At 52.3% G+C, this 24,628-nt stretch overlaps 6 protein-coding genes across 6 annotated transcripts; 2 read left to right on the top strand and 4 right to left on the bottom strand.

Moving 5' to 3' along the window:
- Positions 1-1,688: 1,688 nt before the first annotated feature.
- Positions 1,689-2,774, bottom strand: JN550_000502 (uncharacterized protein; the record flags this gene model as incomplete). The annotated part of the gene is made up of 1 exon (XM_049316616.1): positions 1,689-2,774. One exon carries the CDS (start codon positions 2,772-2,774, stop codon positions 1,689-1,691), a length of 1,086 nt encoding a protein of 361 aa, XP_049177791.1.
- A 1,722-nt stretch (positions 2,775-4,496) lies between these two features.
- Positions 4,497-6,208, top strand: JN550_000503 (uncharacterized protein; the record flags this gene model as incomplete). Its single annotated transcript, XM_049316627.1, has 2 exons — positions 4,497-5,352; positions 5,430-6,208. The coding sequence occupies 2 exons, from the start codon at positions 4,497-4,499 to the stop codon at positions 6,206-6,208; spliced, it is 1,635 nt and encodes a 544-aa protein (XP_049177792.1).
- Positions 6,209-7,625: 1,417 nt separating this feature from the next.
- Positions 7,626-12,772, bottom strand: JN550_000504 (uncharacterized protein; the record flags this gene model as incomplete). Its single annotated transcript, XM_049316638.1, has 3 exons — positions 7,626-7,997; positions 8,077-12,254; positions 12,634-12,772. The coding sequence occupies 3 exons, from the start codon at positions 12,770-12,772 to the stop codon at positions 7,626-7,628; spliced, it is 4,689 nt and encodes a 1,562-aa protein (XP_049177793.1).
- Positions 12,773-13,912: 1,140 nt separating this feature from the next.
- Positions 13,913-14,677, bottom strand: JN550_000505 (uncharacterized protein; the record flags this gene model as incomplete). Its single annotated transcript, XM_049316649.1, has 5 exons — positions 13,913-14,125; positions 14,178-14,323; positions 14,384-14,400; positions 14,456-14,566; positions 14,619-14,677. 5 exons carry the CDS (start codon positions 14,675-14,677, stop codon positions 13,913-13,915), a joined length of 546 nt encoding a protein of 181 aa, XP_049177794.1.
- Positions 14,678-17,152: 2,475 nt separating this feature from the next.
- On the top strand, positions 17,153-21,410 carry JN550_000506 (uncharacterized protein; the record flags this gene model as incomplete). Its single annotated transcript, XM_049316661.1, has 4 exons — positions 17,153-18,596; positions 18,653-19,552; positions 20,185-20,638; positions 20,732-21,410. The coding sequence occupies 4 exons, from the start codon at positions 17,153-17,155 to the stop codon at positions 21,408-21,410; spliced, it is 3,477 nt and encodes a 1,158-aa protein (XP_049177795.1).
- A 258-nt stretch (positions 21,411-21,668) lies between these two features.
- JN550_000507 (uncharacterized protein) lies at positions 21,669-22,673 on the bottom strand (the record flags this gene model as incomplete). The annotated part of the gene is made up of 1 exon (XM_049316672.1): positions 21,669-22,673. One exon carries the CDS (start codon positions 22,671-22,673, stop codon positions 21,669-21,671), a length of 1,005 nt encoding a protein of 334 aa, XP_049177796.1.
- Between the last annotated feature and the right edge of the window lie 1,955 nt (positions 22,674-24,628).

Genomic DNA, 24,628 nt, shown 5'->3' on the forward strand with positions numbered 1-24,628 from the left:
ATCTCAGTGGTTGGTTGATGCGAGAGCACTGCACACCGTTCTCTAGGACTGTCGAGGTGAGGTCAGCTAGATGCCGTTCCGGGCACATCTTCCCATGGGTGTAGCATGAGGCCTGTAAGGCGAAGAGAGGGCTGACGCCAGAGTCTCTAGCACCGCGCTTCGTCAGTCGTGATGTTGCAATCGTCGAGATGCCCAAGCAGCAGGGGAGTCTAGGATCGTGATGTCGGTGCTGATAGTGAAATAGAGTTGGAGCGGTGACTTCTCAGCGGGGACTTTCAAGCCACAGCGGCCAGCCAAGTGCTAACGCGGCCCAGGGACTAGGGAGTTACAGAGCCCCACGGAGCTCGGCCAGGTGGGTCATGGGAGATCCAGATCCTGGAGTCTCGCCTTACAGTTGCCCCGCCTGCTGGGATACGGCATCCCAGTTCGCCAAGCGTTCCCACGACACAAGCAAGCTTCCAGGTTGCTCTTCGAGCAACAAACCAAGGAAGACGCCGCTGAGTTCCGTTGCGAGCTATCATGACTTCCGCACCAGGTGACCCGACCGCTTCTGAGCCCCCGGTTCTATTCGATTCCCTGCGTGCTTATTCTGACCTCATCGCCCCTTCGCGTGCGATTGAAAATCGCGCAGTCGCTCGGGCTGCCTTGTAGTTCGGATGAAGGGCAGGAAACGAGAGTTAACCTTCCCGTCCGAACTGACAAGCTCTCGCCTTTGCATCTTTCCAAAGCCATGTCTCGGGAGCACCCATTGGGATCAACAGCCGCCAGCCTCGTTCTTTTGGGGGGTTTGAGCCCAACGGGAATTTGCGTTGACCTGGCAATCAGTGATCAGTTTTCCTAGATTGATCCATCGGGTTTCTTTTTGCACAGCGGAATAATATTCTTATCGTGATTAGGACATATTGGCGTATTTCAATGCAGCAAGATTTCCAGTCTGTTATCGTTGCCGGTCGACCCGGCGTATCAGACTGACGACGTTTCGATTGTTTATACCGAAGCAATCGCTATGGCGCCCGTACTAATCTGTCGCGACACGCGTCTACCTGCCCACTAAGATCAGCAAAAGATTCACGGATCAATTGCTCAGATTTCCCACATTGCAGGACTGCTTGGTGGCGCGAAAGCTTAACCGAAAAAGCCGGTGTTTTGTTCTCGAGTCCTGGCCCCAAGTATACCTAGATAAGCTGCTCTTGCGTTCGTGCCAATCTGCAGGTGCGGGATCAGAAAAAATCGTGTCTCAGATCAATGGCTTGCGTCTGAACACGAGACATCACGGTACATGCATGTGAGTTCCTGGTGCACGGTTTCTCGGGCCGTTCTGAGCTTCCTAGAGACGGAAAGTATTCGCATTGATATCTGGCGATTCTTACTGCCGGCTTAAGAGCATAGTTTAGTTATTCCCGTAGCTAGACCACTGGAAGTCGGATGATCGACTGTCATCCTGTATCAGTAAAATAACATTCAGGTATTGCCCTGACAAGCAACAACTTCAGGCTCCGTCGAAAGCTATGCCTTTGGTTGACCATCGAAGCCTTGGCTCTGGCCTCGCTTGGACGCTCTGGCTCAGACGTTGTGAGTGCTCACGTCCAAAAGGCCAGTTTGGAATGGCTTTCGATATGCAATCTGTCGCCGTGACAGGTTTTCGAAACAGCGCTGTCAAAGGCTCTGCGGGAGTCAATCTGAAGTCACTACCTCCTACTGCCCTTGCTAAACACGCGATTGTACACACGAGTAGACGCTGACTGCACTCTCCCAAGAAGCCTCCTGCGACCAAGTGGCCCACGAGGGTGAAACAAGAAAGCGTCAAGTCGTTGGATTTCACCATCATCCATGCCTTCTTCGACAACACGATCAAGTCGCCCGTCATCAAAAGCGATGCCATGCCACAGCAAGATTCCAAAGATCTGGGCAGCTTTTACCGTCTTTAGGAGGTCGACGTTCCCACCAAGCTCAGGTATGAGAGAAAGGAGTTCACTCCAGAATAGAGCTCGCAGTTTTCTTGCTTCGGGGTAGTATGTGAAGCCCTCCGTGTTGTCCTCACCCAGAAGCTCCTCTAAGCCATATATGCCGACGCCAAATGGGAGGAACTCTGCCTCTGCCCAGTCAAGCAATCCTACGATCCTTCCGGTTTTCGGGCAGACCAGAACGTTCGATGGAGTGAGATCCCCATGACTGAGCGTCCAAGGGAGGTCCTCAATATATTCGAACCTCCGACTGAGCGATATCACTACCTTATGGAAACGACTGGGGATGCTTGACAGCATCAGATTCAAGCGCCAACGTATGGAAGCCCCAACTTTCCTCTTCATCACCACCTCCGCTCGCGACTTCGAGCACTGCCAGCTGGCCGCCTGCAGTGCGGCGAAGTCTCGTACGGTCTGGCGGCGAAGCCAGCTTTTCCGAGTGCTACTATTCGAAGAGTGAAGCTCTGACAGTGATACGCCAGGTAACCGCCTCATCAGGTACACTTGTAAGTCATTGTGTTCCAGCTTTCCTAAAAACTCGGTCTGCGGCGCGACGGAACCAAAGATATCACACGCTGTCGAAGATATATCCACATCAAGCCGATACTCTGGTGGGCGAAACTGAGCTATCCTATCGTTTCCAACAATTACTGTGTATGAGCAATAGCCTTGGAAGGGAGTAGGCTCGATGTTTTCCGAAAAACGCACTCTCAAGTAGGCATCACACTGATCTCGAGTGCTGGGTGCGAGTTTGCATCGAGCAAAGAAGTCACTTAGGGACACGCCTGAGTCATTCGAACTGTCCGTCATCGTTACTGTATGGGTATCCGCTCAGTGATAACTATATAGAGCTAGGAGGAGTCTGCGGCAGAAAATTCTTCGATTGCCAGGAGCAGAACCTGTCTGTACGTGCTGGAACGGGGACCGTAACGCCTCCTCGGAGCATGCGGAGAGAGCTCCTTGGTGATTGATGTGGGGTACTGACCCCGAAGCCACTCACAGATCTAGAATGGTCACGAGCTGTCAATTCGCGCAACTACTTGCTCCTCTGTCTTCTTCTTTGGGCGGCTGGCAGATTGGCATCTATCTAGGTATGTTGTGTAAAAACAGTTTGTCCGAAGATAAAACTCCATAGCGACAGTGCAGGGTGCCCGTCCTACTTGGTTCCTAGATTCCTGGTCTGTCATGTTAGAACCACAACTTCGTGAACGTTGCATCGGTACGTGTCCAAGAGCGCGCAGAAATTCGTTGTCACACTGCAATCATTGGTTACCAAGTACAGCATGGGCCTGGTAAGAGGAGCCGATCGCCAAACCTCTGTTGACCTACGACGTATAGTAGAAGCTTGGGGATTCAATAACCTGGAAACAGACGAAAGTGATAGCATCTGCGCATCCAGATGCGGTTGAAAATGGAGTTTAGGAGGTGTTGATACAGAGGGCAGGCGTAGACAACGGTCCTCGTGCAACAACATAGCCGATCCCGAGATTGCCGCCTGTGTGCTACGTTTTGCGCAGTTCTGGCAGCGCAACAGATGACCTGTATATGGTTGATACTGAGGCGCTGTACTGCCATCTAGATAAAGGCTAAAAGGTCAAGTCAGGCGCAGCATCCATGGATCTGACTGCACACTTTGTTGTTGGACACTGCGCTGTCATTGGCCAACTTCACAGGTAACTTTCGGTTTTGAAGCCCCCAAAATCCTGCAGCGCGTCGACTCATAAGACACATCCATGGATGGAAGTTACTTCCTTCGTGCAAGAGGAAGCGCGGCAGGCTGCTGTCGTAGTGCACCATCCACTCAACTCGTGTACTGGCATAGTTCGACCGACCAGCCTCGCAGCCAGCACCGAGCCTTCCTGGGTAGGTCGTCGTTCATTGGCGCCTTGCCAATGGTAGCCAGCGTCTTACATCAGCTAAAGCCTCGAAACCTTCAGGACTTTCCAACGCCAGATGCGGCTGCGTACTTAAAGATGGCACACTGGACGCCTTGCAATTTCCGCCCGCTTGGCAACAGTCCAATCAGTCAAGATGATGGACGGTGTTTCCGTAGCACTCAGTAACATCATACGGTGACGCATGAGCTTTCACTGCCTCGGCTTTGTACCAGATAATGGCGAGCGAATCCGCACATGGCCCAACGAGCCGGCCGGAATTCACGGTAGGCTTCTTCGGCTTGCACCTCGAGTATTACCTTTATCGCGTTATCTCACGTTGTACCTCAAGCTCTTGCAGCCCAGCTAGCCTAGCACACAGGAGTGTTTCTATTCTTGCGCATGCCAGACATACCTGCCGCTCGAAGCGCTCTAGGTCCACGCAAAAGCTAGAAAGCACGATAATATAAAGCAGACCATATGTCTAATGGCCTCGGTCTGTGGAAATCTTGTTCATTCTGACACCTCGCTCTTCCCGCAACTTTAGCACTACCTAGTATCATCCAATGGCTAAGAAAAGGATTATTGTCTGCTGTGACGGTACCTGGCAGAACTCGTAAGTCACATACCGCACGTTCGTTGGGAATCAGTCCCTTACATGGCCAGTGACAATGGATACGTCAAGCCGAGCTCGTCGGACCCAATCCCAAGACTTCAGATCCCTTCGAACGTAACCCGGATCTCCCGCGCGTTCGCGAGAACATGCAGCGATGGCACGTTCCAGATCATATACTACCAGTCCGGCGTTGGCTCTAGGACAGGATTCGTCGACATGATTGCTGGCGGCGCCTTCGGAATTGGCATCGCAGAGAACATTCGGGAGGCGTATTCTTACATATGTGCGAACTACGTCGACGGAGATGAGATTATTCTTGTAGGGTTCAGCCGTGGCGCTTTCACTGCACGATCCATTGCCGGAATCATATCAGACCTCGGTCTACTGACTCGCGAGGGTATGGAATACTTTTATCCTGTCTTCAAGGACATGCAGAACTGGATGGACTACAACTACAGAGATCCGTTTCCGGAGCTCCCTTTCCCTAACAAACCCAAAGGCAGTAATGCTTCGAGCATATACAGAGAGAGGCTCGTGGAAAACAAGCTCAGTAGGGTGCTCCAAGATGGAGGTGCTGGTGAGTTGATCAAAGTCAAAGCCATTGGAGTATGGGATACTGTTGGCAGCCTTGGCATTCCCGATATCAAGTTCCTGTCCCGTCTCGGCATCCATCGCTCTACAGAGGAGTTCACTTGGTTCAACACCAGCCTGTCACCCAAGATCGACCACGCTTTTCATGCCTTGGCCATTGACGAAAAACGCGGTCCGTTCAGTCCAGCACTCTGGGAACGGCTTCCCGGCCAGACTACCGACCTCCGGCAGGTCTGGTTTCCTGGGAGCCATACCAACATCGGGGGTGGCTGTTCAGATCAAGGTGTTGCTAACATCACCCTGGCTTGTGAGTTATACCACTCTTCGTCGTGGCTACCCCTACAATTTCGGTCCCTTAGAATCCTCAGCTCACTGGTGCGATAGGGATGATGGACCAACTGTCTTCTGTTGGTGTTGAGTTTATTCCGGGCACAATGAATACGCTATTTGCGCGCAATGTTGATTACTATAAGAGTCTAAACCCAGCAGGAGAAAAGAGCAGCGGCACGGTTCGTCCATGCTGCGGCGCCATCAGGCTCAAACCGAAATACTGGGCTACCAAGGAAATCTATGCATCCAACAATCCCATTCGGCCATGGGCCCTGCACAAAATTGAAACCGTTGAGAGCGCTCTTTATGATCTTATTGGAACGCATCGCCGCTCGCCAGGCATGTACAAACGAGTCAACCCTAATACGGGACGACCCACGGCAGCATTTCTCGAGCATACGAATGAGAGAGTCCACAGCAGCGTTCGTGCGCGGCTAGCTTGCCACGGGCTGGCGGCGAATGATGGTGCCATATGGAAATGCAAGCCAGTCACCAAATTGTGGCGTCCGCGCCGAGTTGCTGTGAATTATTACAACCCTATTTCTGATCACGCTGAGTGGGGACCACAAAATGGGGGAAAGGAGGCCACTGATAGTTCCAATTGCACTGGCAATGGGGTGTCGAATTCAGAAACCACGGACCTTCGTTGGGTGTGGGAGTACATTGGGCCAGAAACAGACGCCCCGGAAGTGCGAACAATGGTCGAAGAGAATCTTGGCCCCTTCGAGAAGCACCTGCTACAGCTATCTGGTGGGCACGGCGAACAGGTCTGCAAGGTGGCTGAACAGGAAGATTTCTCAAAATTCAAGTTTCCGGGCACAAAGAAGGCATAGATGAGACAAGTAGTATGATATGGTAAGGAGGGACTGTGCAGACTGGAGACAGCCCGTGTTCATTGGTATAATAACAGGCTTAACGTGTATCATTCCAATGTAATCATTTCCTCCTCGAAAAGCCGCCCTCTGTTCGATCCATGAGGGTTTAAGGGATGCTTCGTGGATATCGACGTACAGATCCTCCCGAAGTCGTCAAGCTTCTAACCGTCGGTTGGTCGTTCAGTATCAACAAAACCACCAGTACCGGCTGAGAGGCGTCCATGGTACGGACGGACCAAAGACTTTCGTGGCAAGAAACACAAGAAGATTCCCATACTTAGTTACATTGAGCCTTGACCTAACTTTGTCATTTTGAACCGTTCGCGTTTCCTTCACCACGCATTCATTCTGCCCATCGGCCTACCTGGTCGGGTGGCGATCCACCCTTCACGGGTAGCCTTGTAAGTTCAACGCAATGGAGTTGGACTTGGTGAGTGAAACCTTGACATGTTGCGGTCGCGCCGCAGAAAGCAATCTGCTTGCCTGTTGGACTGCACGAAGACCTTCAATACCTCCGCGCGCTAATACGCCATAGAGATCACCGGCAATTATCATCGGTACTTGTACCGAATGCTTACAGTGGTTTTTACCTAGCAGCGCCCGTCAGCGCTGAAGTTGAGGAATACGTCCATCTTAGGCAAGGGACTGGCTTACTCGCACGGCTCTCACCGCCCCAGCAGAGAATCAGCTCTAGACCCTTGCAGTCACATAAAGCTTGGCTGACTTTGCAGTATACTCCAGGTTCTTGCGTCAGCTTACACCAGATGCCTTGTTTACTGCATACAGGCGGCAAGGTAGGGAGCAGGGAAGCCGTTCTCGCGAGCGGCATAACACAACATGCCACATTACTGCCTGGGTGCTGCGGAACTGCAGTGGGATGGTGATTCACGAGCATGCAACTTCTTGAGTGGGCAGCTTGAATGCTGCCACCACGCAGAAGAAAGCGTAGGCAAGTTTCTTCTCTTCCCCTATGTAACCACGAATATGTACAGTAGAACACGTATCGGGCGCCGCAGCCGCCCATGATAGAGACACATGAAGATCTCCATAACGCCGCGGTCTCATGCCTCATGGTCCGTGAAATGCTGCTGTGCCTCCCTCTTTAATAGTACAAACGCCGACATATACACTCTTTAACATCCCCCCAAACCACGATCAGCTGAGTAGCTGGCCAACTGCATGCTGTGGCGCACACATCACAACACATTAACCATAATTTGCCGCAGAGGATCCATGCACCCAGTGATCTCTTCGGCGTGTCATCTCTCCAAACGATGATGAAAGTACCGCAATACCGCCATCAATGGCGATAACGGGAAAGCTTAGGTTTTGTTCACCACCGTCCCCGTCCACGGTTCCGGCTTTGAGGTAAACGCTAATCCCTCAAAGCTTGCAGTGCCGTATTGAGCGGCACGATTCTGAGACTTCGCCCTCTCCTGAGGCCTGTACCCGCTCCCGGAGCGTTCATGATGGTTGGGCTGTCAGCGTCACGCCACTTGCGGAACACGCTCTTCATGTCTCGCGGAATTCCTTCTAGGATAACCGTCGACACAGGGATAAAAGGGCGATCCTCCATGCTCGACGCGAGGATGGCGTATTCTTGTGCGAACTCGAGCGCGTTGTGAAACGACGCGTACTGTGGCTGCGCTCGAGCGCCAACGATAATGTACAGCTCAAAGAAGGCATCTAAGACGTAGATGCTGGAGGGCTGGAGATCACGCTGCGAAAATGGAGACAGTTCGACAATCTATAAGTCCAGGAGTTAGGTAAATTCCTAATGGATAGCTCATTCGTTGAAGCGAAATCAAAATTATGGGTTAACTCACCTGCTGCTTTGATTCTGCATCGGAGCAGAACAGTCTGCTGCAGTACTTATCGTAGTTGGGCTTCAGACGCCAGTGATCCGCGGAACCAACTTTCGAGCCGCCACCAAACAGGCCCCAGAAATCTGACGGCTCTCGGCCATCCTCAACCTCGTCCAGCTCACCTGACAGCGCGTAGTCCATACCTATTAGACGAGCACAGCTGAGCTCGTCAACGCCACTGCCTTTGCCCTTCCACAGGTAGCATTTGCCAGAGCTGGTGATGAGGAAGGGGAAGCCAGAACACAAGGCTAGCGGGGTCAAGTCGACCTCATCAAATACGATTTGACCAAGGTAACGGCGGCCACAGAGCATGTGTGGTGCAAGCGAATCGTACTTGTTGCTCGACCCGCGCCGCGTGATGACAATGCCACCAAGTGCTGCCATGAACTCGGGAGTCTCCTTGCTCTGTTGCAGCTTCACAAGCTTTCCACCCAAAGCCTTTGCTTCCCGTGTCGCGAAGATCGAGGCATCCTCAACCTCACTCGACGGGACTTCATCTCCAGCCCAGAAGTAAACTTCCGACGTTTTCTTTCCCGCCTCATTATTGAATGTGTGAGAACAGAGATACATCTCACGTTCGAAAAGAACTCTTTCATGATGCGCAGGCACCGGTACCTTCTTCCCGTCAGCGGAGAATTGGAAGAGCTGTGCACTCAGAGTCTGAATCTTGGGCGCAGAGACGCTTGGTCTTTGCATCAGCAGCTCAGCTGCATCCACATGATAGTTGCGCTGAGGCCGTTCAGAGCCAAAGAACTCGACCAGAACGGAACTGGCCTCCATGGCCTGTTTTGTGGGTGATCGCATGGGGGAGGCAAGCGACGGAGGGGAGAGAGGACCAGGGCTGGGAAGTGGTCTCGATGATGACAGCGGCTCGGGAAGTGGCCGAGGCTTCACAGGGGTGGATCTTGCAGACGAGGGTTTCGGAGGCAGTGCTCTGCTGGAAAGAGCAGCTAATCCATCACCCGCGGATGCCATAGGCTCAGCAGATTCTCGAGGTGGCGGGACATTTGACTGGGAGAGATGTGGTTCCGGCAGCGGCCTCCCAGAAATGTGTGGCTGTGGTGAGCCTGATTCAGGCTTGCTCACAGTTGAGACGGCTGGTTTGCTAAATAATGCCCTTGGGGTTGGGTCGGCTTCCACTGTCCTTGTCTCTTGCGGGCGTTGCCGTTCGGGAGACTTCTCTGGGCTCGAATCAGCTCCAAATTTTGACACGCGGTTCAAGTCCAGTTTCCTTGGTGAGGGTGGCTGTGAGCCAGTCAGACTTGACTCTTGTTGCTTCGTCGGAGAAGGTGAGTTTCTCTGAGCTGCGAATGCAGCGACTTGCTCAAACACGCGGCTCTTGGTCCGCACATGAGACCTGCCGGGCCTAGGTGGGTTGGCAGTTTGCCCCCGGGCAGGGTCTGCTGCCGACTTATCAGAGTCAACTAGCGAGATGGTCTGTGGCTTGGGGCGCGGCGAGTAGTCGTAGACCTTTTTCGAAGAGTCGACCAGGGAGATGACTTGGGGTTCAGGTGCTGCCGCAGGAATACTGGGTTCTTTTAAGTCACGGTTGATGTCAGTCGTCTCAGTCTGAGCCGGCTTGACTTCAGCTTTGGGCTCAATGGCTGGTGGGGTCTCGGCTGGACTATTGGCAGAGCCAGCCGCGGTCGTCGAGGTGGGTGCTTTTCTCTTTGGTCCTCGGGCACGACCCTTAGTCATATGCGTAAGTTTTGGCCCTTGTCCAGGTTCATCGTTGCCTCCGCCGCTGGACGGTGAGCTGGCCTGGGCCTCTGACGGCCCAGATGCCATGGGAGGTGGCCCTCGTGCGAGCAGCCCGGCTAGAGCTGGGTTGAATCTGTTGGCCAGCGCGCTACCCCCTACCTTGCCTTGAAGACGGCCAGGTGCGCTCGTTTCTTTCTGGAGACCAGGCAGCGCATCGGCGGGTTTGGGCTCGGCGGGCGACTTCACTGGGTCTCGGTTCGAAGCAAGACTCGGTCGACGCTCCTCGAAAGGGGGAATACTTGACTTGGAGTCCCGCTTCTCGTGTATGCTCATTCGCTCAGCGACAGGAGTCGCCGGTCCTGTTCTCGAAACTGTACTCCTCCTCTTCAGCTGCTCTAGTGTGGGGGCCGCATCGCTTGAAGCCGTATCCCTCCTAATCGTATTCGAGCGTCGCATCTCGAGACTCTTGATTAGCCCTTCTGGGACGGGCTGTTCGCTTGCTGTACTAGAGTTGCGCGTAATTCCTCTACCCTCAGTTTGGCTCTGCTGAAACTCCTTCTTCTTCGCTAAAATCGCCTCCTTGAATTCATCCTTTCGTTCGGTCTTCTTTGGGCCGCCCGTAAAGTTGAGCGCAGCCTTGCCCCTCGTGATGTTGTCTTTCAGTTCATCAGGAGCGACGTAGTTCTGGGTAGTTGTTTTCCGCAGGTTACCAAATACATTCTTGAACTCAGGGTTATTGGAGGAGCCAGAGCTAGATGGAGGTGGTCTAGCCTTCAAACTTGCCCTGAAGTCTTTCTTGGGCGGTGTCTCTGGCTTAGCTTTGCTGGTAACATCGTCAACGCCCTTGGAGCTCGAATTTGTCGCGCTCTCAACCGCCCGGGTTCCTTCCCCGGGCTTCGTAGAGTCCACGGAGTCATTTCTGGCGCCTTTGTGGCCTGTGTGGTGTGTAGTGACTGTTGGTGTGGATGGGCCGCTAGCACCGCCGAAGGGAACTGCTTTAGTACCAACTCCCGGGGCCGCAGACCGCATAAGTCCACCGATACTAACTTGGTGCTTGTGAGAGCCAGTCGGTGTTCGTGAGAGTTCCCCAATGGGATTTGCCGCCTTCTGCGCCTTTGCCCTGGCTATCTCAGCCATCCACGCAGGCTGGTTGGCCGGTGGCGGGGTTGGCTTGGGTTTGGGGGAATCGGGCTTGTTGAGAGCAGACTCAAGCCAGCTGGCTTTGGTAGGACTCCAGCGTTTCGGATCCATCGTCTTTGACGGACTGGTCGGTAGTGCGGCGTCATCGCTGTCCTGTGCTTCAGGTTCCCGTGTCGGCTGCGTATCCACTCTCAAGGAGTCACTTATCTTCCTAGAAATAGATTCTTCCGCTTGCTCCTGTTGATTCCCTAGGCTAGATCCCGGGCGCGAGGTTGACTCAGTGGAGGTTTCCCGTCCCAGGCTGGTAGGTCTGACGGAAGACCCTACCACGCTACGACTCGGGTTGAAGCTGTTGCGATTCGATGCAACGGAATCAGCGCGTTGTAATCCCTTTGGTGATTGCACACTCCATCGCTTGCTGACGCTGTCGGAGCGTTTCATCATGGCGCTCTGGACGAAGCCGCCCATTCCCTTCGTTGGCGAGGCGGGTCTATCAGTCCTCGTAGGCGATGACCTTCCCAGCGGAGGAGGAGACATCATTGGTTGCTGTTCCGATGTTGAATCAAGCTCAAGTTGACCGTCGTTCTGGGGAGGGTCCAATCGTTGCAAGCTGCTCAATGACAAGGGAGAACCTAGGGTGCGGTGGGCACCAGGAGATTCCAGTGGAGCGCTGGACTCGTCCTTCGTGGGCTCTTCCGAAGGCCTGCGTGCGAGGCCAGGCAGTTGCGCTCGCATGGACGACATGTCCATTCTCTCTTCGTCTTCGACCTGGTTCTTCCTGTAAGCTCCGGAGCTGGCACCCCTGTCTGCCGTCTGACGGAACCACGACGGGTCCTTTGAAGACAAGGCGTTGGCAATTTGGTCCCTCGGTATTGCCTCGGTCACCGAGCTGGGCTCAGATGGGGTGGTCGAGGAGCGGGCCGCATTCTCGGCTGCGACCATGGAGAGCGGCCTGCTTCTCGACCCATTGGAGGCTTGCGAGTTGGGCCTTCTCTGCCAATTCAAGCCTCTAACGGTGGCAGACCTTGTGGGAGAGGTAGCGTTGCTTGCCCGCTTGCTGTCGGCATCGAATGGCGACTCGTTCTCCTTGGAAGCCGAGGAGGCGTAGAAGTCTCGGGAGCCCATGGCCTCGGCTTGCGGTGCGTCGGCCGAGGACTTGGGGCTCGTGGGAGGGTCGAGGATGGGCGAGGAGTCTAGCTGCAGGCGTTGAGAGGCGCCTGGGGTGGTCGCACGATGCGTCGAGGGCGGCGGGGTGTTTGCAGGTGATGACTTCTGGGGCGAGATGGACCTGGCGCGTTCTGAATAATAACAAGTAAGTCAGTGAGTGAGTGACTGCGCGGGGTGGCCCACACCGCAGGCATAGACATAGGCATGGGCATAGGAATAAGCAAATTGACGAGGCGCGGGCAACACCTTTTCTGTCTGCCCTTCCCAAGTCCCACCCCCCAAGGCATCGAGGGTGCTCAATGCCCAAATGCCCGATTCCCCCAAGCGCTCCACCAACCCAGACAATTCGAGATGCTGGAATCTGCAGCAGGACATGGCATCATCTGCGCGCAGGCACCCGGGGGGGGGGAGCAACAGTGGGCTGGCTACAGGTACTGGGCAGAAACACCCGACGAGGACAACAAAAACAACAGCACCAGCACAGCAGGGATGAAAACATGCATTGCGTACCTGCTCGGCGGGCTTGTCGCTCCTTTCTGTCTTGCAGTATCTTCTCTTCCAGCTCTCGCGAGCGTGCCTCGTCTTCGTCGAGGCGGCGATCCCCCAATTCTTTGACCTGCTCCAGAAACTTCGAGACGTCTTCCGACATGGCTTAGGGTCGGGATATATCGTGACACATGGGGGGGAGCACGGGAGACCAAAATAAGCGCGTCTGGGTCTGTTTGTTTCCACCTTGACCCTTGGTGAAAAGCTTGCTCTCGTGGCACAGTGGCAGATCGCGAGTTCTGGCAGTCGGCGCAAACCTTAGCTGCCAGTCGGCGTTGTCTTGTCAATGTTGTTTTGAGTGGGTTTAATAAGCGCTTTACTCGTTGGGTACAGTAGTTCTGTCTGTCTAGGCACTGCGAACCCACGACGGGGAGCACCGAACCTGGCGACAGGGGCCACTCGCTTTGCGCTTTGCGCCTTGCGCCTCTCGCCTTTCGTCGGCTATCACTAACATGGATCCTTGGATTCCGGGGGCTCAAGGCTTCAAGGCTCAAGCGCTCACATACGAACCCCGGTCTAGCTACACGGATCGGAACCAATCTGGCACCATGTTTTCCCAGATGCCCGACATGTAAACAATTGATCGGCCTAGTCTTGGTTCTCACGTCACAACCCGCTCGCGTTGACGATAGCGTGCCAAAGTCTCGCTAGCTCCCTCCGTCATAGGGTCCGGTAAAGTCCAAGGGCGCTCAGGTCCTTCTTCAACCTGCCCGTCTTTTAGTGAGAGAAGCACGGCCGATCCGTTGTGTCTGTCTCGGAGGATGCAGAATCCAATGTTTCAACAAGTCCCCGTCCTAATCTGGGGTTCCGTACGAGGGTGCCCCTGCATCCGCCAAATGAATGTTTCCTGCAACATGGTCACAGCTTTGGGACGAATCATCTCTAATTCATTGGGATCTGGGGACATGAGTACGAGTTACGGTTTCGTTCATTCTTTAGAAAGCAGTCTTGTGGCCTGATCAGCTCCGGCCAATACACGCAACTGTATTCAGACAGAAATCCTCGATCTGGTCTTCGGCTGACTTCAGCTCACTTGGCCAAAATCACTCTATCTCGTAGTTCTCATCCGGACGAGAAAGGTCTTGTTCAAAGCGGTTGGTACCCTGACAAACCTTCCGCATAACAATACCGAAACGCAGGGCTCGGCTGAAGGCCCGGGATTGGCGAACCCCACGCACTTCGTGACCCTGTTCCTGCATTAAAGCCGCCGCCGTGCAAATGTCGCGTTTTGCTCGCCAGTTCTTCAGTAGAGGAAGAGCCTTGCTTTCGCGTCCTCAACGACCCATGCGAGTCCCTCTTTAAGGTTCTCCCCCGTCATAGCACTGCATCGCAGCACCTGCCAACGGTGTGTCCGGATGGACTTCAATCGCAGCCCCTGCAGGATTTCGTCCTCGTCCATGCAGCCCTGTACATCGGTCTTGTTTGCGAACACCAGCAAACTCGCGCCTGAAAGTCGCTGTTTATAATGAGTACCATCGTCATCACCACAGGCTGGGTAGCCAACATACCTCCTCTTGGAGGAGACCGTGGAGCTCCTCCCTGCAGTCCTCGATTCTGAGGCGGTCTGTCGCATCGACAACCCAGATCAAGGCGTCGGTCTTCTCGAAGTAATTTCTCCAGTAGGATCGCAGGGTCTTTTGCCCCCCAACGTCCCCTTTCCCCGTTGTTCAGTCGCAGTCTCCATTGAATACGGACGGCAACAGCAGTGACTCACATATGTTTAGTTTATACCTGAGCTCTGGTCAGTCAAGGCCTCGATATGGGAGACTAGCGCATGATCACCTACCCCTCGTAGTCTATGGTCTTGATGATGAAACCTAGTGTCGGACTGACCGTGTTGACATCCTCGTTCATGATCTTCTTGACAATCGTCGTTTTCCCAGCGTTATCGAGCCCCCTATCTCGATATCAGTAGTCGCCCCGATCAGATAGCAACGGGCGCCGCTCACAGCATCAGAATCCTCATCTCCTTATCCTTGAGGCGCGCTTTTCGGAGAATCGAAAGCATCTTGAGAGGCCTTGGTGCCGGCAACGACCCGACCCGCAGATGATGAATACCACTCTACTGCGATTCTTTCGACAGCATAGCTGGCCCGAACGTAGTTTGCGTCAAAGTGCAAGTGGTTTGGGCCGGAATTACAAGTGCCTAGAATAATTGAGCCAACGACTCAACGCTCTGCAGATTGCCTGGTTCACGTGACACTACCAACGACGCAGCATCCACCAAACACTCAAGGCCGAACATGGCCTTTTCCCAACGCAATGCTGGTCCCTCATGAACCTCAACTTGATATTCTTACTAGACATAATGTCAACCTATCAAACGTATCATCATGGTAATCAATCGAGACAGTTCGGCCATGCAACGCCCCGTGCGTCAATACTCGTGTATTGAATGAACATGTTGATTCAATCATGGAGTGGTTAGTTCGATAGTAGTAGATTTGACATAGGTGTCAGTGCACCAACGGCTGTAGCAAGGCTAGGTGTGGTGGGCCGAAATGACTACTGCCGAATCGGCCTACAGGTCCCAGTTTGCTTGACAATATAGGCTTGAACTCACTCGATGTCAGTCGCAGCCGTCGTGATTTCAGTCGACTTTCAGCAACAGCGGCTTAAGTGTCGATCCAATAATGACAGCAAAGTAGCCTCTGCGGTATGCGCTGGTCTGCACATCCATGAGAAGAAGTGATCCTTGCTGCTATCGGCCAAGGACCAATATTCCATTCACCATTGTCCTTCTTGCGAGAGCGCTTTGTCTAAGCTCACGCCCATGCTATATCTACATTGGATGAGCATGTGAAAGAGCTGTCTATGGCCGCCGATGAACGAGCGGATCATCACCCTTCGGGGTACCACTTGGTCAATCTGGTCGAGTGGTTAGACTGTTGCCATTGCAATTGCTCTTGTTATTGCTGTTACTACTGCTTGCGCTTGCGCTTCTGCTTCTACAGCTTCTAGCTTGATGAGCTGTTCACGGTTCAAATGTTGGTGTTGTGTACGATAGGTAATTTTTTTTTTTTTTAAAAAAAAAAAAAAAAAAAAAAAAAAAAAAAAAAAAAGATTATGATTTAAGGGTCATTCATTGCGTAATTGTGTGGTACACTCCCCTCGCTTAGCAGAAACCACCATTTAAAACATGGCACTGTAGCACTTTTGACCCCTTGGTGAATTCGGTAAGAATCTTTGCAATTCATGTAAGCGTTAGAAAACGCAACGGAACCGAGAGAGGCCCCCTCCAGGTAATTCTGAGAACGAGGCCGTGTGCGACCGGATTTCCTGGCTACGAAAGCAGCAAGCAGAACCAGGCATCTCTACAGACCGTAAGTACACAATCAAACCCATGTCCTGAAATGTGTGCCCCTTTATACATCTGTCTGAGGCTCCTTGCGGACTGGACTGGTTTGACAACGCGATGTTCAGCGACAGCGACAGCTACAGCGACAGCGACAGCGACCCGCCCGCTCTTGCCGCGTTCCAGAAAGGCGGAAGCAGTCTAGCCTCCGAGGTCAACTCGAATAACTAGGTACAGTTGAATCATCATCATCAGGCACTTCATCATCATGTTCTACCCCCTCCAGGTGGTCCGACACTGTTAGGTTAGCTAGTGTATCGCCTCCTGGCTTCGGTCCAAAAATTCACATGCGAGCCACGTATTCACACGCGGCCAAAGAATTCACATTTGGCCCAGGAATAAACACTGCGACCTCAAAGACTTGCGAGCAGTTCTCGCACTCCGTCGACCGCAGCAAGGTTTTCAGGCCAAAGCAACAATGCATCGAGGACATTGAAACACACCCTTAATTTTCATGGATGACTTGATGCCGCGCATCTTGTCCCATCTTTTGAGCGTTTGTTCAAACCCGCGCTGCCAATTTCGTGTCCCTCTGACTTCATCTTCACCTCCCAAAAACGATCGACCAAACGATCGACCGATTGGCCTGCATTCCCTCAACAAACAAGCATCCACGGCACCCGTCTCCTCGAGGTAAGCAAACACGGCGACGTTTCTTCTTCCTTCGGCTCTTCCCGAGTTGCTCCCGATCCGAACTCCATTCACGTATGGGTCAGATCGCAGTTGCGCTCGTGCTGTTCTTCAACTACCTCCGACATCACGCGGTTCGAAACGATATCAAGTAACGTCACAGCAACCAACACTTTCTAGTCACGCCCATGACCTGGGCCTATGTGGACACTAATTTACCTAGTAACAGGCTCGCCATTCACTCCTAGACAGGCATCGCCTCCTTCGCCGTTCGAAGCTTGTGTAGAAGGCCACTGGATCATAGTTGAAGTAAGTCTTCGTTGGTTTCTATACGGTTTTGTCGCAAACGAACCATGTTGTATGTGGTTGGGCCAATTCACATGAGTGCTCTATACCATGATCTTTGATCTCAAACGGCCGTTTGTTTGATCAATTGCTACTACCACTAGTATATCACAACTCATGAACGCAATTTTCAGCGCTGACCAACCTTGAACCATGCAGGCCATGCAACCCCGCCGTCAGGCGTGGCTTGACAAACCTGAGCGATGGCTCAATCCTGAGGCCCCAAGGGACGCCGTCGAAGACACCGCCGGAGCCAGGTCTGTGAAACCCCCTTCCACATCTCGACGATCCCAGGTCGCCTTCGTTGCTAGCCAAGAAGTCTGGCACTCCGTAATGCAAACGGGTAATGGCGAGGTGAGCACAGCGGCCCCGATGCACAATGGCCAGCACAGCGACCAGATTACGCCGGCCATGCAGTGGGCCCGGCATGACGGCGACGCCTTAAGCTCAGTTCGAGGGCAAATCCCCACGGTAGCTGATGAAATTGCGAGCCGAACCCAACATATTGAGAGATCTGCCAATGGCAATTCTGCATCACGGGTCTTCGTCGATGACATACCTGACGCTCCAAAACCCCTTCATAGCCAGCTAAAGGAGAGCAGATGGGCTCAAGCTGTCCCTTCGAAGGATGCGACTTTCAAAGCCCATGGCGTGGGGATCAATGGGCATCAGAAAAAGGCAGAACCACCTGCTGGTGCACTATCCATTTCAACTCCAACACAAAATGAGAGACTCAATGGCACCAAGGGATTGACTCACCTACCTGAACAGTCTGCCCACAAGGGCCGTCAAGAGAATGTTCATCCAAGATATTGGACTAACGGAACCAAAGCCCTACCCCCACATATTCAGCTTCAAAAAACCACGGCAAATGATGATCTGAAAGAGAAGTCGACCCAAGTCGAGGACTTGCAACGTGCCCCTAATGAGTCGGCGATGGATTCCTTGCCTCCTCATCGCAAGCAGTTACCGAGGCACGTTGTTAACATAATGGCCAAGATTCAACAACGCCACAAGTCATATCCGAAAGAATCCCCTTTCGCTTCAGACTCCAATAGTCAAGGTCCTGCTCAAGCAAGAACCAATCCACAGGGCGCGGCTTTAGAGCCCAAACCACAGCAATCAGTGTCACGGATCTCGGACTCAGTAGCGCCAGCTAATTCACCGCCCTTGTATATCATGCAGAGCACCGGCAACGACGTCTCCCCGGGTTCACCACCTCCCAGGTTCCCATATGTCGCATCTCCTACAGATATAGCTGTTGACAGAGACCCTCGTGGTGAAGAATCAGATGGTATTTATGACGACCAGGACTGGGATGCCCCACGTCCAGCTCGACCGAGAAAGAAACAATGGGACAGCGAGAGCAGCGTTGTTGACGGCACAGTGTCATCGAGTAATGGGCCAGCCTTTGCTTCCAAGGGCGCATGTTCCTTACAGTTCATGACTTGGTGGCTCGATGCTATCCCTAGCCAGAGAGCTAGCTTCCTGGACCAGCCTACAAACAGTGCACTCGGCGACGTGAATGAGCACCAGGGCGTCGATCCCGTCACAGGCCAACTAATGGACGAGATTGGACAGCCAAACTGTCGAAGAGGTAAGTCTTCACAAAGGCGGTGCATATCGCCTGTTGCTAATCGACCTGTCCAACAGACTATGGAAGACACAACCCGGACAGAATTCTCAAACTCAACAGTCAAACGTCACAGTGGTCTATTGGAAGATACCTGTCCGGGATCCAGGCATCAAATTCAAGGAAAGAAAACGAGGAGTTGGAGGCTGAGGCTGAAAGACAGGCCCGGGTGCTTGAGGAACGCAATGCAAACAAGAAAAACCCGTACCTGTGCCGAGTACCTGCTCACCTTCGACCAGCTGCACTCGGTGACATGGATGAAGTTACAAGGATCTACAACCAGGAGGTTCGGGAGGGTTGGCGCGCTGTCGACCAGGAGCCATTGCCAGCAACAGCGTGGCAAAACATCTTCAAGGCCTGCCGAAGAGAGAAATTGCCTTTTATTGTGGCACTCAGCAAGTACAGAAACCCGAACACTGCCATCGAGGAAGCCGGTCACAAGGTCATTGGCTTTGCATACCTTGATGTTGCCAGCCGTGGCGTCAGCGGCTCCGTTCAGAGCAGTGCTAGGGTCTCAGCGCGACTCTACGTTTTCGTTGATCCGCAGCATCGTCGCAACAGGGTTGGCACTGCTCTCCTGGATAGGATCTGCATCATGACTTCCAGATCATACATCTGCAAAGAGCAATCGTACCAGTGGGAAAACCCTTCTCTGGATGCCGCTTACTTCGATGAGTGGCGTAATGCTCGCAAGTACCGCACCATGACCCTGGAGGTTTACATTGAGAACCTAGGAACTGGGAAGAAGACGGAGGAAGGTGAGGAGTACCAGTGGATATACAATTTTCTCGAAGAGGAGTTTGCCTTTTACAAGAAGTTGCGAACCCATCACTTTGCGGTGAAGAGTGATCCAGAAGGTTTCGATATTCACCTCGATCGTCTCATATTCGAGCATCGATGCATCGAGTTTGGAGCACCGGGTGAGGGCTAAGCAGATGCAGCTGTACTCGCGCGCTTCTTTATCTGGTCGATCCACTTTTGATTTCTGCGTCATCGACACCTATTCGTTGATTCACAAGAGAATGAAGAACGCAGAGTGTAGGTGTCCTAGATGCATCAGGTATAAGCTATCCTGAGCAGGTGGAAAGGTCATTTGCTCCGTTAATTTTCTCTCGTCTTATATGAGAAAGAAGTTCTGGAACTGTCAATTTTACAGCTTGCATCGTAGTTAAGAAGAAAATGGACACGCGTAACTTAAGTCATACATCCGCCTTTGAAGCCGAGTAGATTTGTATCAAGGCCTTCTTCCAATATACTAACTGATCTATTCTGGCAAATTACACATGCTAGGCGTAGGAAGATTAAAGGTGTCATAGTTCGATTTTGCTTAGGTGGTGTTTTGAGCATTTAAAATCTGGCCTCTGCCACAGACCACGGAACCTATATTTACGAGGCAGGCAGGCAGCCAGCCAGCTAATCACGCTGTAATATTTTTGACTTTGATCCTCGAAGTTCAGATGGTATACCTGTCGCATTTGAAATGAAGACTAACTTCCCAAATTTGATCATACTCATTGCCCAAACTCTTGGTATGATCTTATCGAAGGCTCAGTTCGTTGGAAACTCATCTGCCGCTCGAACATCCGGGACCTCGCAGACAAGTCCAAGGATCAAATCATATTTTGCACTGGCACCTATAGGCCAGGCCACCGGTACTGGATGGATAGCCTACAGAACCAGCGCTTGGCATCGGCCAGCGAAGCGAAGAAAGTCTTGGCCAAGTATCTGTCAACGGGAGACGATGGCGTCTTGAATGAGAATAAACACCACGTTGTCGATCAACAAGTCGATGTCGGCTACGAACACATTGGCGAGGGCCTTTGTGCTGCTGTATTCAACTTCGGCGGCAACGGAAATGTCATAAAACACGGCTGGGCAGGCAAGGAATCACAGCTCCGGACGGACTTTGAATTTCATCAACCCATGTATCAAAATGTCAACAGCAAACACAGCATCGTTGCCGTCCCTAAGCCGCAGGAGTTTGTGGGCCAATCCAAAGCACCCGAGTGATCGGTGGTCCACGGCCATGGTCTTCCAAGCAAGTATCGCGAGCCAGTCCCGCTGCTGATCTCGGAGCATATATGACCCCTCCGTAAGAGCGCACTGGAGGCCTTGATCGAGGAGACGGAAAGAGAGGCAACTAGGAAGGACTCTAGGAACAATCCATGTCTCTTGCGCCTCTATCTCGGCGTGCGGCGTCCCAACTTCAAGTACGAGGGCGAGTTCTCATTGCGCGATTTCGAGCTCACGCTTGACAAGGTGGAGCATCTTGACATTGATGCTAAGCCTTTGGCGCGTAAGATGGCGCGGGCGCTCGCTGCGTGTGACAGGGAATCTCGCTGCGATGCCTTCGACGTCGAGTTCGTCTATGGAGCACCCAGAGGAGACCAACAAGGGCTGGAGGAGAGAGCCGAGGTCTGGCTGTTAGACTTCAATCAGTGCGGTAAAATCACATTGGACGGGGCAGGCGTCGAGGGGGCTGTCCGCAGGTTCTGGGATGATCCGTATTACCCTCGCCCAGGTGCGACCGCGAGGACCGCTGAGCACGAGTTGTGGCAAAGCTTCCGGGATGCTTACCTTGCGGAGAGTGAAGAGATCCTGGAAGAGATTGATGTGCACTTGGCGAAAGCCTTCATCAGCAAGGTCATCGAAGAAGGTCGTACACGGCAGGCGACTCTTGGTAGTGGACCCTCAAAAGGAGGAAGAACGGAAACTTCGGCAAGCTTATCCTTGCAAGTGAGTAGTAAGAGAAAGGGGCGCAAGTATGCAGCCGCATAGGTTTGTAACATTAAAAACAGTTCAGGGGTTGGGAGAGGTAGCTACTGGCTCCAGTGAGCCTCTCATTAGTCACATTATGAAAACTTCAAGACATGCTTCACGCAGTCAAATCATCATTGTAACGGGGACGTTTCTTCAATCCTCCATGAGGCCATGTCATAAATACTAGTATCCGCCCTCTGATATCACATTTCGCTAATTGATCCTCGCACGCTTTCTACAAATCATGAATACCCAACAATTAAGCCGCCTTGGTGTTCAGCACGAGTGGGTTACCATTCTGAAATAGGGAGCGAAAGGCACCATGAAGCGCATATACCCTGCCTTCTCGCTGTACTTTTCAAATCTTCGCAGCTCCATCACAAGTGTATGAAGCAGTACCCTCCACACGTTTAGACCTCTTCGTCTGTTCGACATTCGCGCCAGGTGTTCTTTGTTGTCGAAGTAATAGCCGGTGGCAAGGTCTAGACAGAGGGACAGTGCATCTACCCAGTTGAGGCCATCCGATGTCTTCAAGGCCGTGTGTAGTTTGTAAAGCTCGTCAAAGAGCAACAGCAAATGCTTTCTCTCGTTTTGACCGTTCTCGGGACACACAATTAGAGTGCGCGCCCTTAGGGCCCGTCTCTCGTCGTGAAAGCGGTCGTCGCCGCCCTCGAACACGTTTAGCAGCCACCAAGCCCACTGTGAGTCGTGTCGATTCATCTGATACGGGCGAGGCGGGTCCTCGACCAAGCCCTGGTATTCTGGCGTAGGAGCGCAGGGGGCACAGGCTCCGTCGAACTCATCGGGGTCCATGACTGTGTTGGGGTGGACATAGGGGAAGTAGACATGGTGGCCGCAGCGGCGATAATGCAGAGTCTGCTGGCATGTAGGGCACCGAGAGTACCAGGAGGTTAGGGACCAGTCGCTTATACACTGCATGTGAAACTTGTGGCCACACGGCAGAGTGACGTGCGGGATATCTGCCGGCTCAGAGCCGCAATATGCTTGTCGTCCTGGTGTGCACGTAAACCTCTCTTCCGATCTTGAAGTAGCCTCCATGAGCATGAGACTCCGAACACGGGGGTGGATCGACCCCTTGTAGCCATCGATCATTCGCGTTAATTCGTAGCTTGGTGGCTCGTCTTCAGGGTTGGTAGCCTTGCGTTTCTTTGATGAAGAGGCCGAGCAAAGAGAAGGTTTGATATGCTTCTTGATTCTTTGAAGCGTTCGATCGACGAAGTCTGTCCATGGACGTCTTTCTCTGTGATGTATGACAGACATCTGGAATTAAGTGTTATGTTGTTAGGTCGGTGTAGTTTGACGAGAATGGTTTCTAAGAAGAGGAGTTTGAACGGGTGAGTTACAAGGTTGAAAGAAGAAGAGGCTCAGCTGCCATAATAAATCTCCCATTCTGAGAACTGGGCACCTTTCTCCGTAACGAGTTCCAAAAGCTTAATAGTTGCTCAATGACAACCCAAAGGACACCACTCGGGCTTCCAAAGCGTGCTTCTTGAAGTTAGCTTTAGAGTCTCCCAACTTAATATTGTCCAAACCATAAAACCGACAGTTATTGAGCAAATTCAACGGAGTGTACGATAATCTGTATCTATGCAAGTATCACAGTTTTGCGCCGGTACGTCTTGAAAAGTGTCGATACTAAAATACGTCCAGTGGGATTTCAAGACGGTAGAAGTACTTGACGTTAAATATTTCTAGGCTTGTCCTGGATATGTGACTCGAAATACTCGTCGGGACATCATAACAGTTTATGAAAGAAGCAAGAGGCGCTGCTCCAGTTGTAGCTGAAGCCCACTGTCCAAAATTTCTCCTATTGATAGGCTCATTTCTCTTGGAGAGCAGCTGAGCAGATACCATAAGTGCAAAATGCTCTGTTACGGAGGTATGACAGAACCAGTGGTAACTTAGTGCGATTTTCAAATGTATCGCATATCATGAAGTGTTAGTCTGGTAGTGTGCTCCAGACTGCAAGGTGCACGAGTTTCATGATTTATGGGAGCTTGTCACCTATCGTGACTGGACTCTTTGCCCCGCAAACCATTGCCTCATTCAAGTTGCCGTGAGATAGACATATAATACTCCATTATACGGCTGATTTCTCAAATACGGGATCTGAGTGCAAGCTAATGGCCTATGACTTGATCATACCTTTCTCCGTATGGGTTGCTATGGCTAGCCCCACTTGTGTTCTACCAAGAGGGCTTATCGTGGCCCTGCGGCAACATCTCAATAGGCTATAAAGTGCATAGGCGTTGAAACGGGACCAAAGATGTCATTTAGAGTCATTCAGTACCAATTGAATATCATTCTTGTATGGAGTACATCTTTTGAGAAGTTGAAGAGTCTTGCGTGTCTGTGACTGTGCCTCTATAACTTTTGAGACATAGCGACGCAAACCCTCAGCCTGTTGCCATGATGACAGTTTCTTGTGCCAACACATATTGCACGTTCGGCATAAGCAGACCTCTCCTTTTACCCGATGAGATGTCGTACGTCAAGCATGTAATTCCGTACCACATGGGTATGGGTTGCAATTTGCCAAACCGAGTGGAGTTGTGCAAGGGGCAATACTGCCAAGGCCTACTAACATAGACGTGCATAAGCGCCATATCTTCAACAACAAATCACATTAGACCGGCTGGCCTAATGGTAAGGCGTCAGATTTCGGTGGAATATCTGAAGTCTCTGAAGATTGTGGGTTCGAATCCTACGTCGGTCGTTCTTTTTGCGTTTCTCGTGCTTCGCCTGGCCTTGATCGGTAAGACGTGTGTATTGTTGGTTCGCCTGCACTTGGGAGACAATGATGAGCTCAGCGGGTTCCGCCAACTAATTGCCTTTTTGCCTGGTGAAAGCCAGGCCTGGATTATACTTCAATTTTTGATTGCTAGTCGAGGCGTGCTTTGTGACAATCTGTGGATCGCCCACTACCAAGGTACTATATACTACTGTATATACCTCCGTTTGTTTTATGCTCATTGCAGATGGAAAGGTGGCAAGCAACATTGGCCAGGCCGTGTGCCTTCCTAGCCCTCGAGTCAGTAGAGTACAATACTTTTGGTCTTGTGACGCTTCTATGCGCTGGCTTAATGGGACAGGACAAGTTGGACGGCTTGCAACGGTCGAGCCGCAAGTCAGTGGTGGGGTTTAGTGTGTGTTAGTGAATACAAGAGCGAAGTCGGCCCCCGAATTTTTGCTAGGGCCCGTCTGGCTGTACACCG

Source organism: Neoarthrinium moseri (genome assembly GCF_022829205.1).
Source record: "Neoarthrinium moseri strain CBS 164.80 chromosome Unknown scaffold1_Wmoseri_CBS_16480, whole genome shotgun sequence".
In the NCBI taxonomy this organism is placed as follows: domain Eukaryota; kingdom Fungi; phylum Ascomycota; class Sordariomycetes; order Amphisphaeriales; family Apiosporaceae; genus Neoarthrinium; species Neoarthrinium moseri.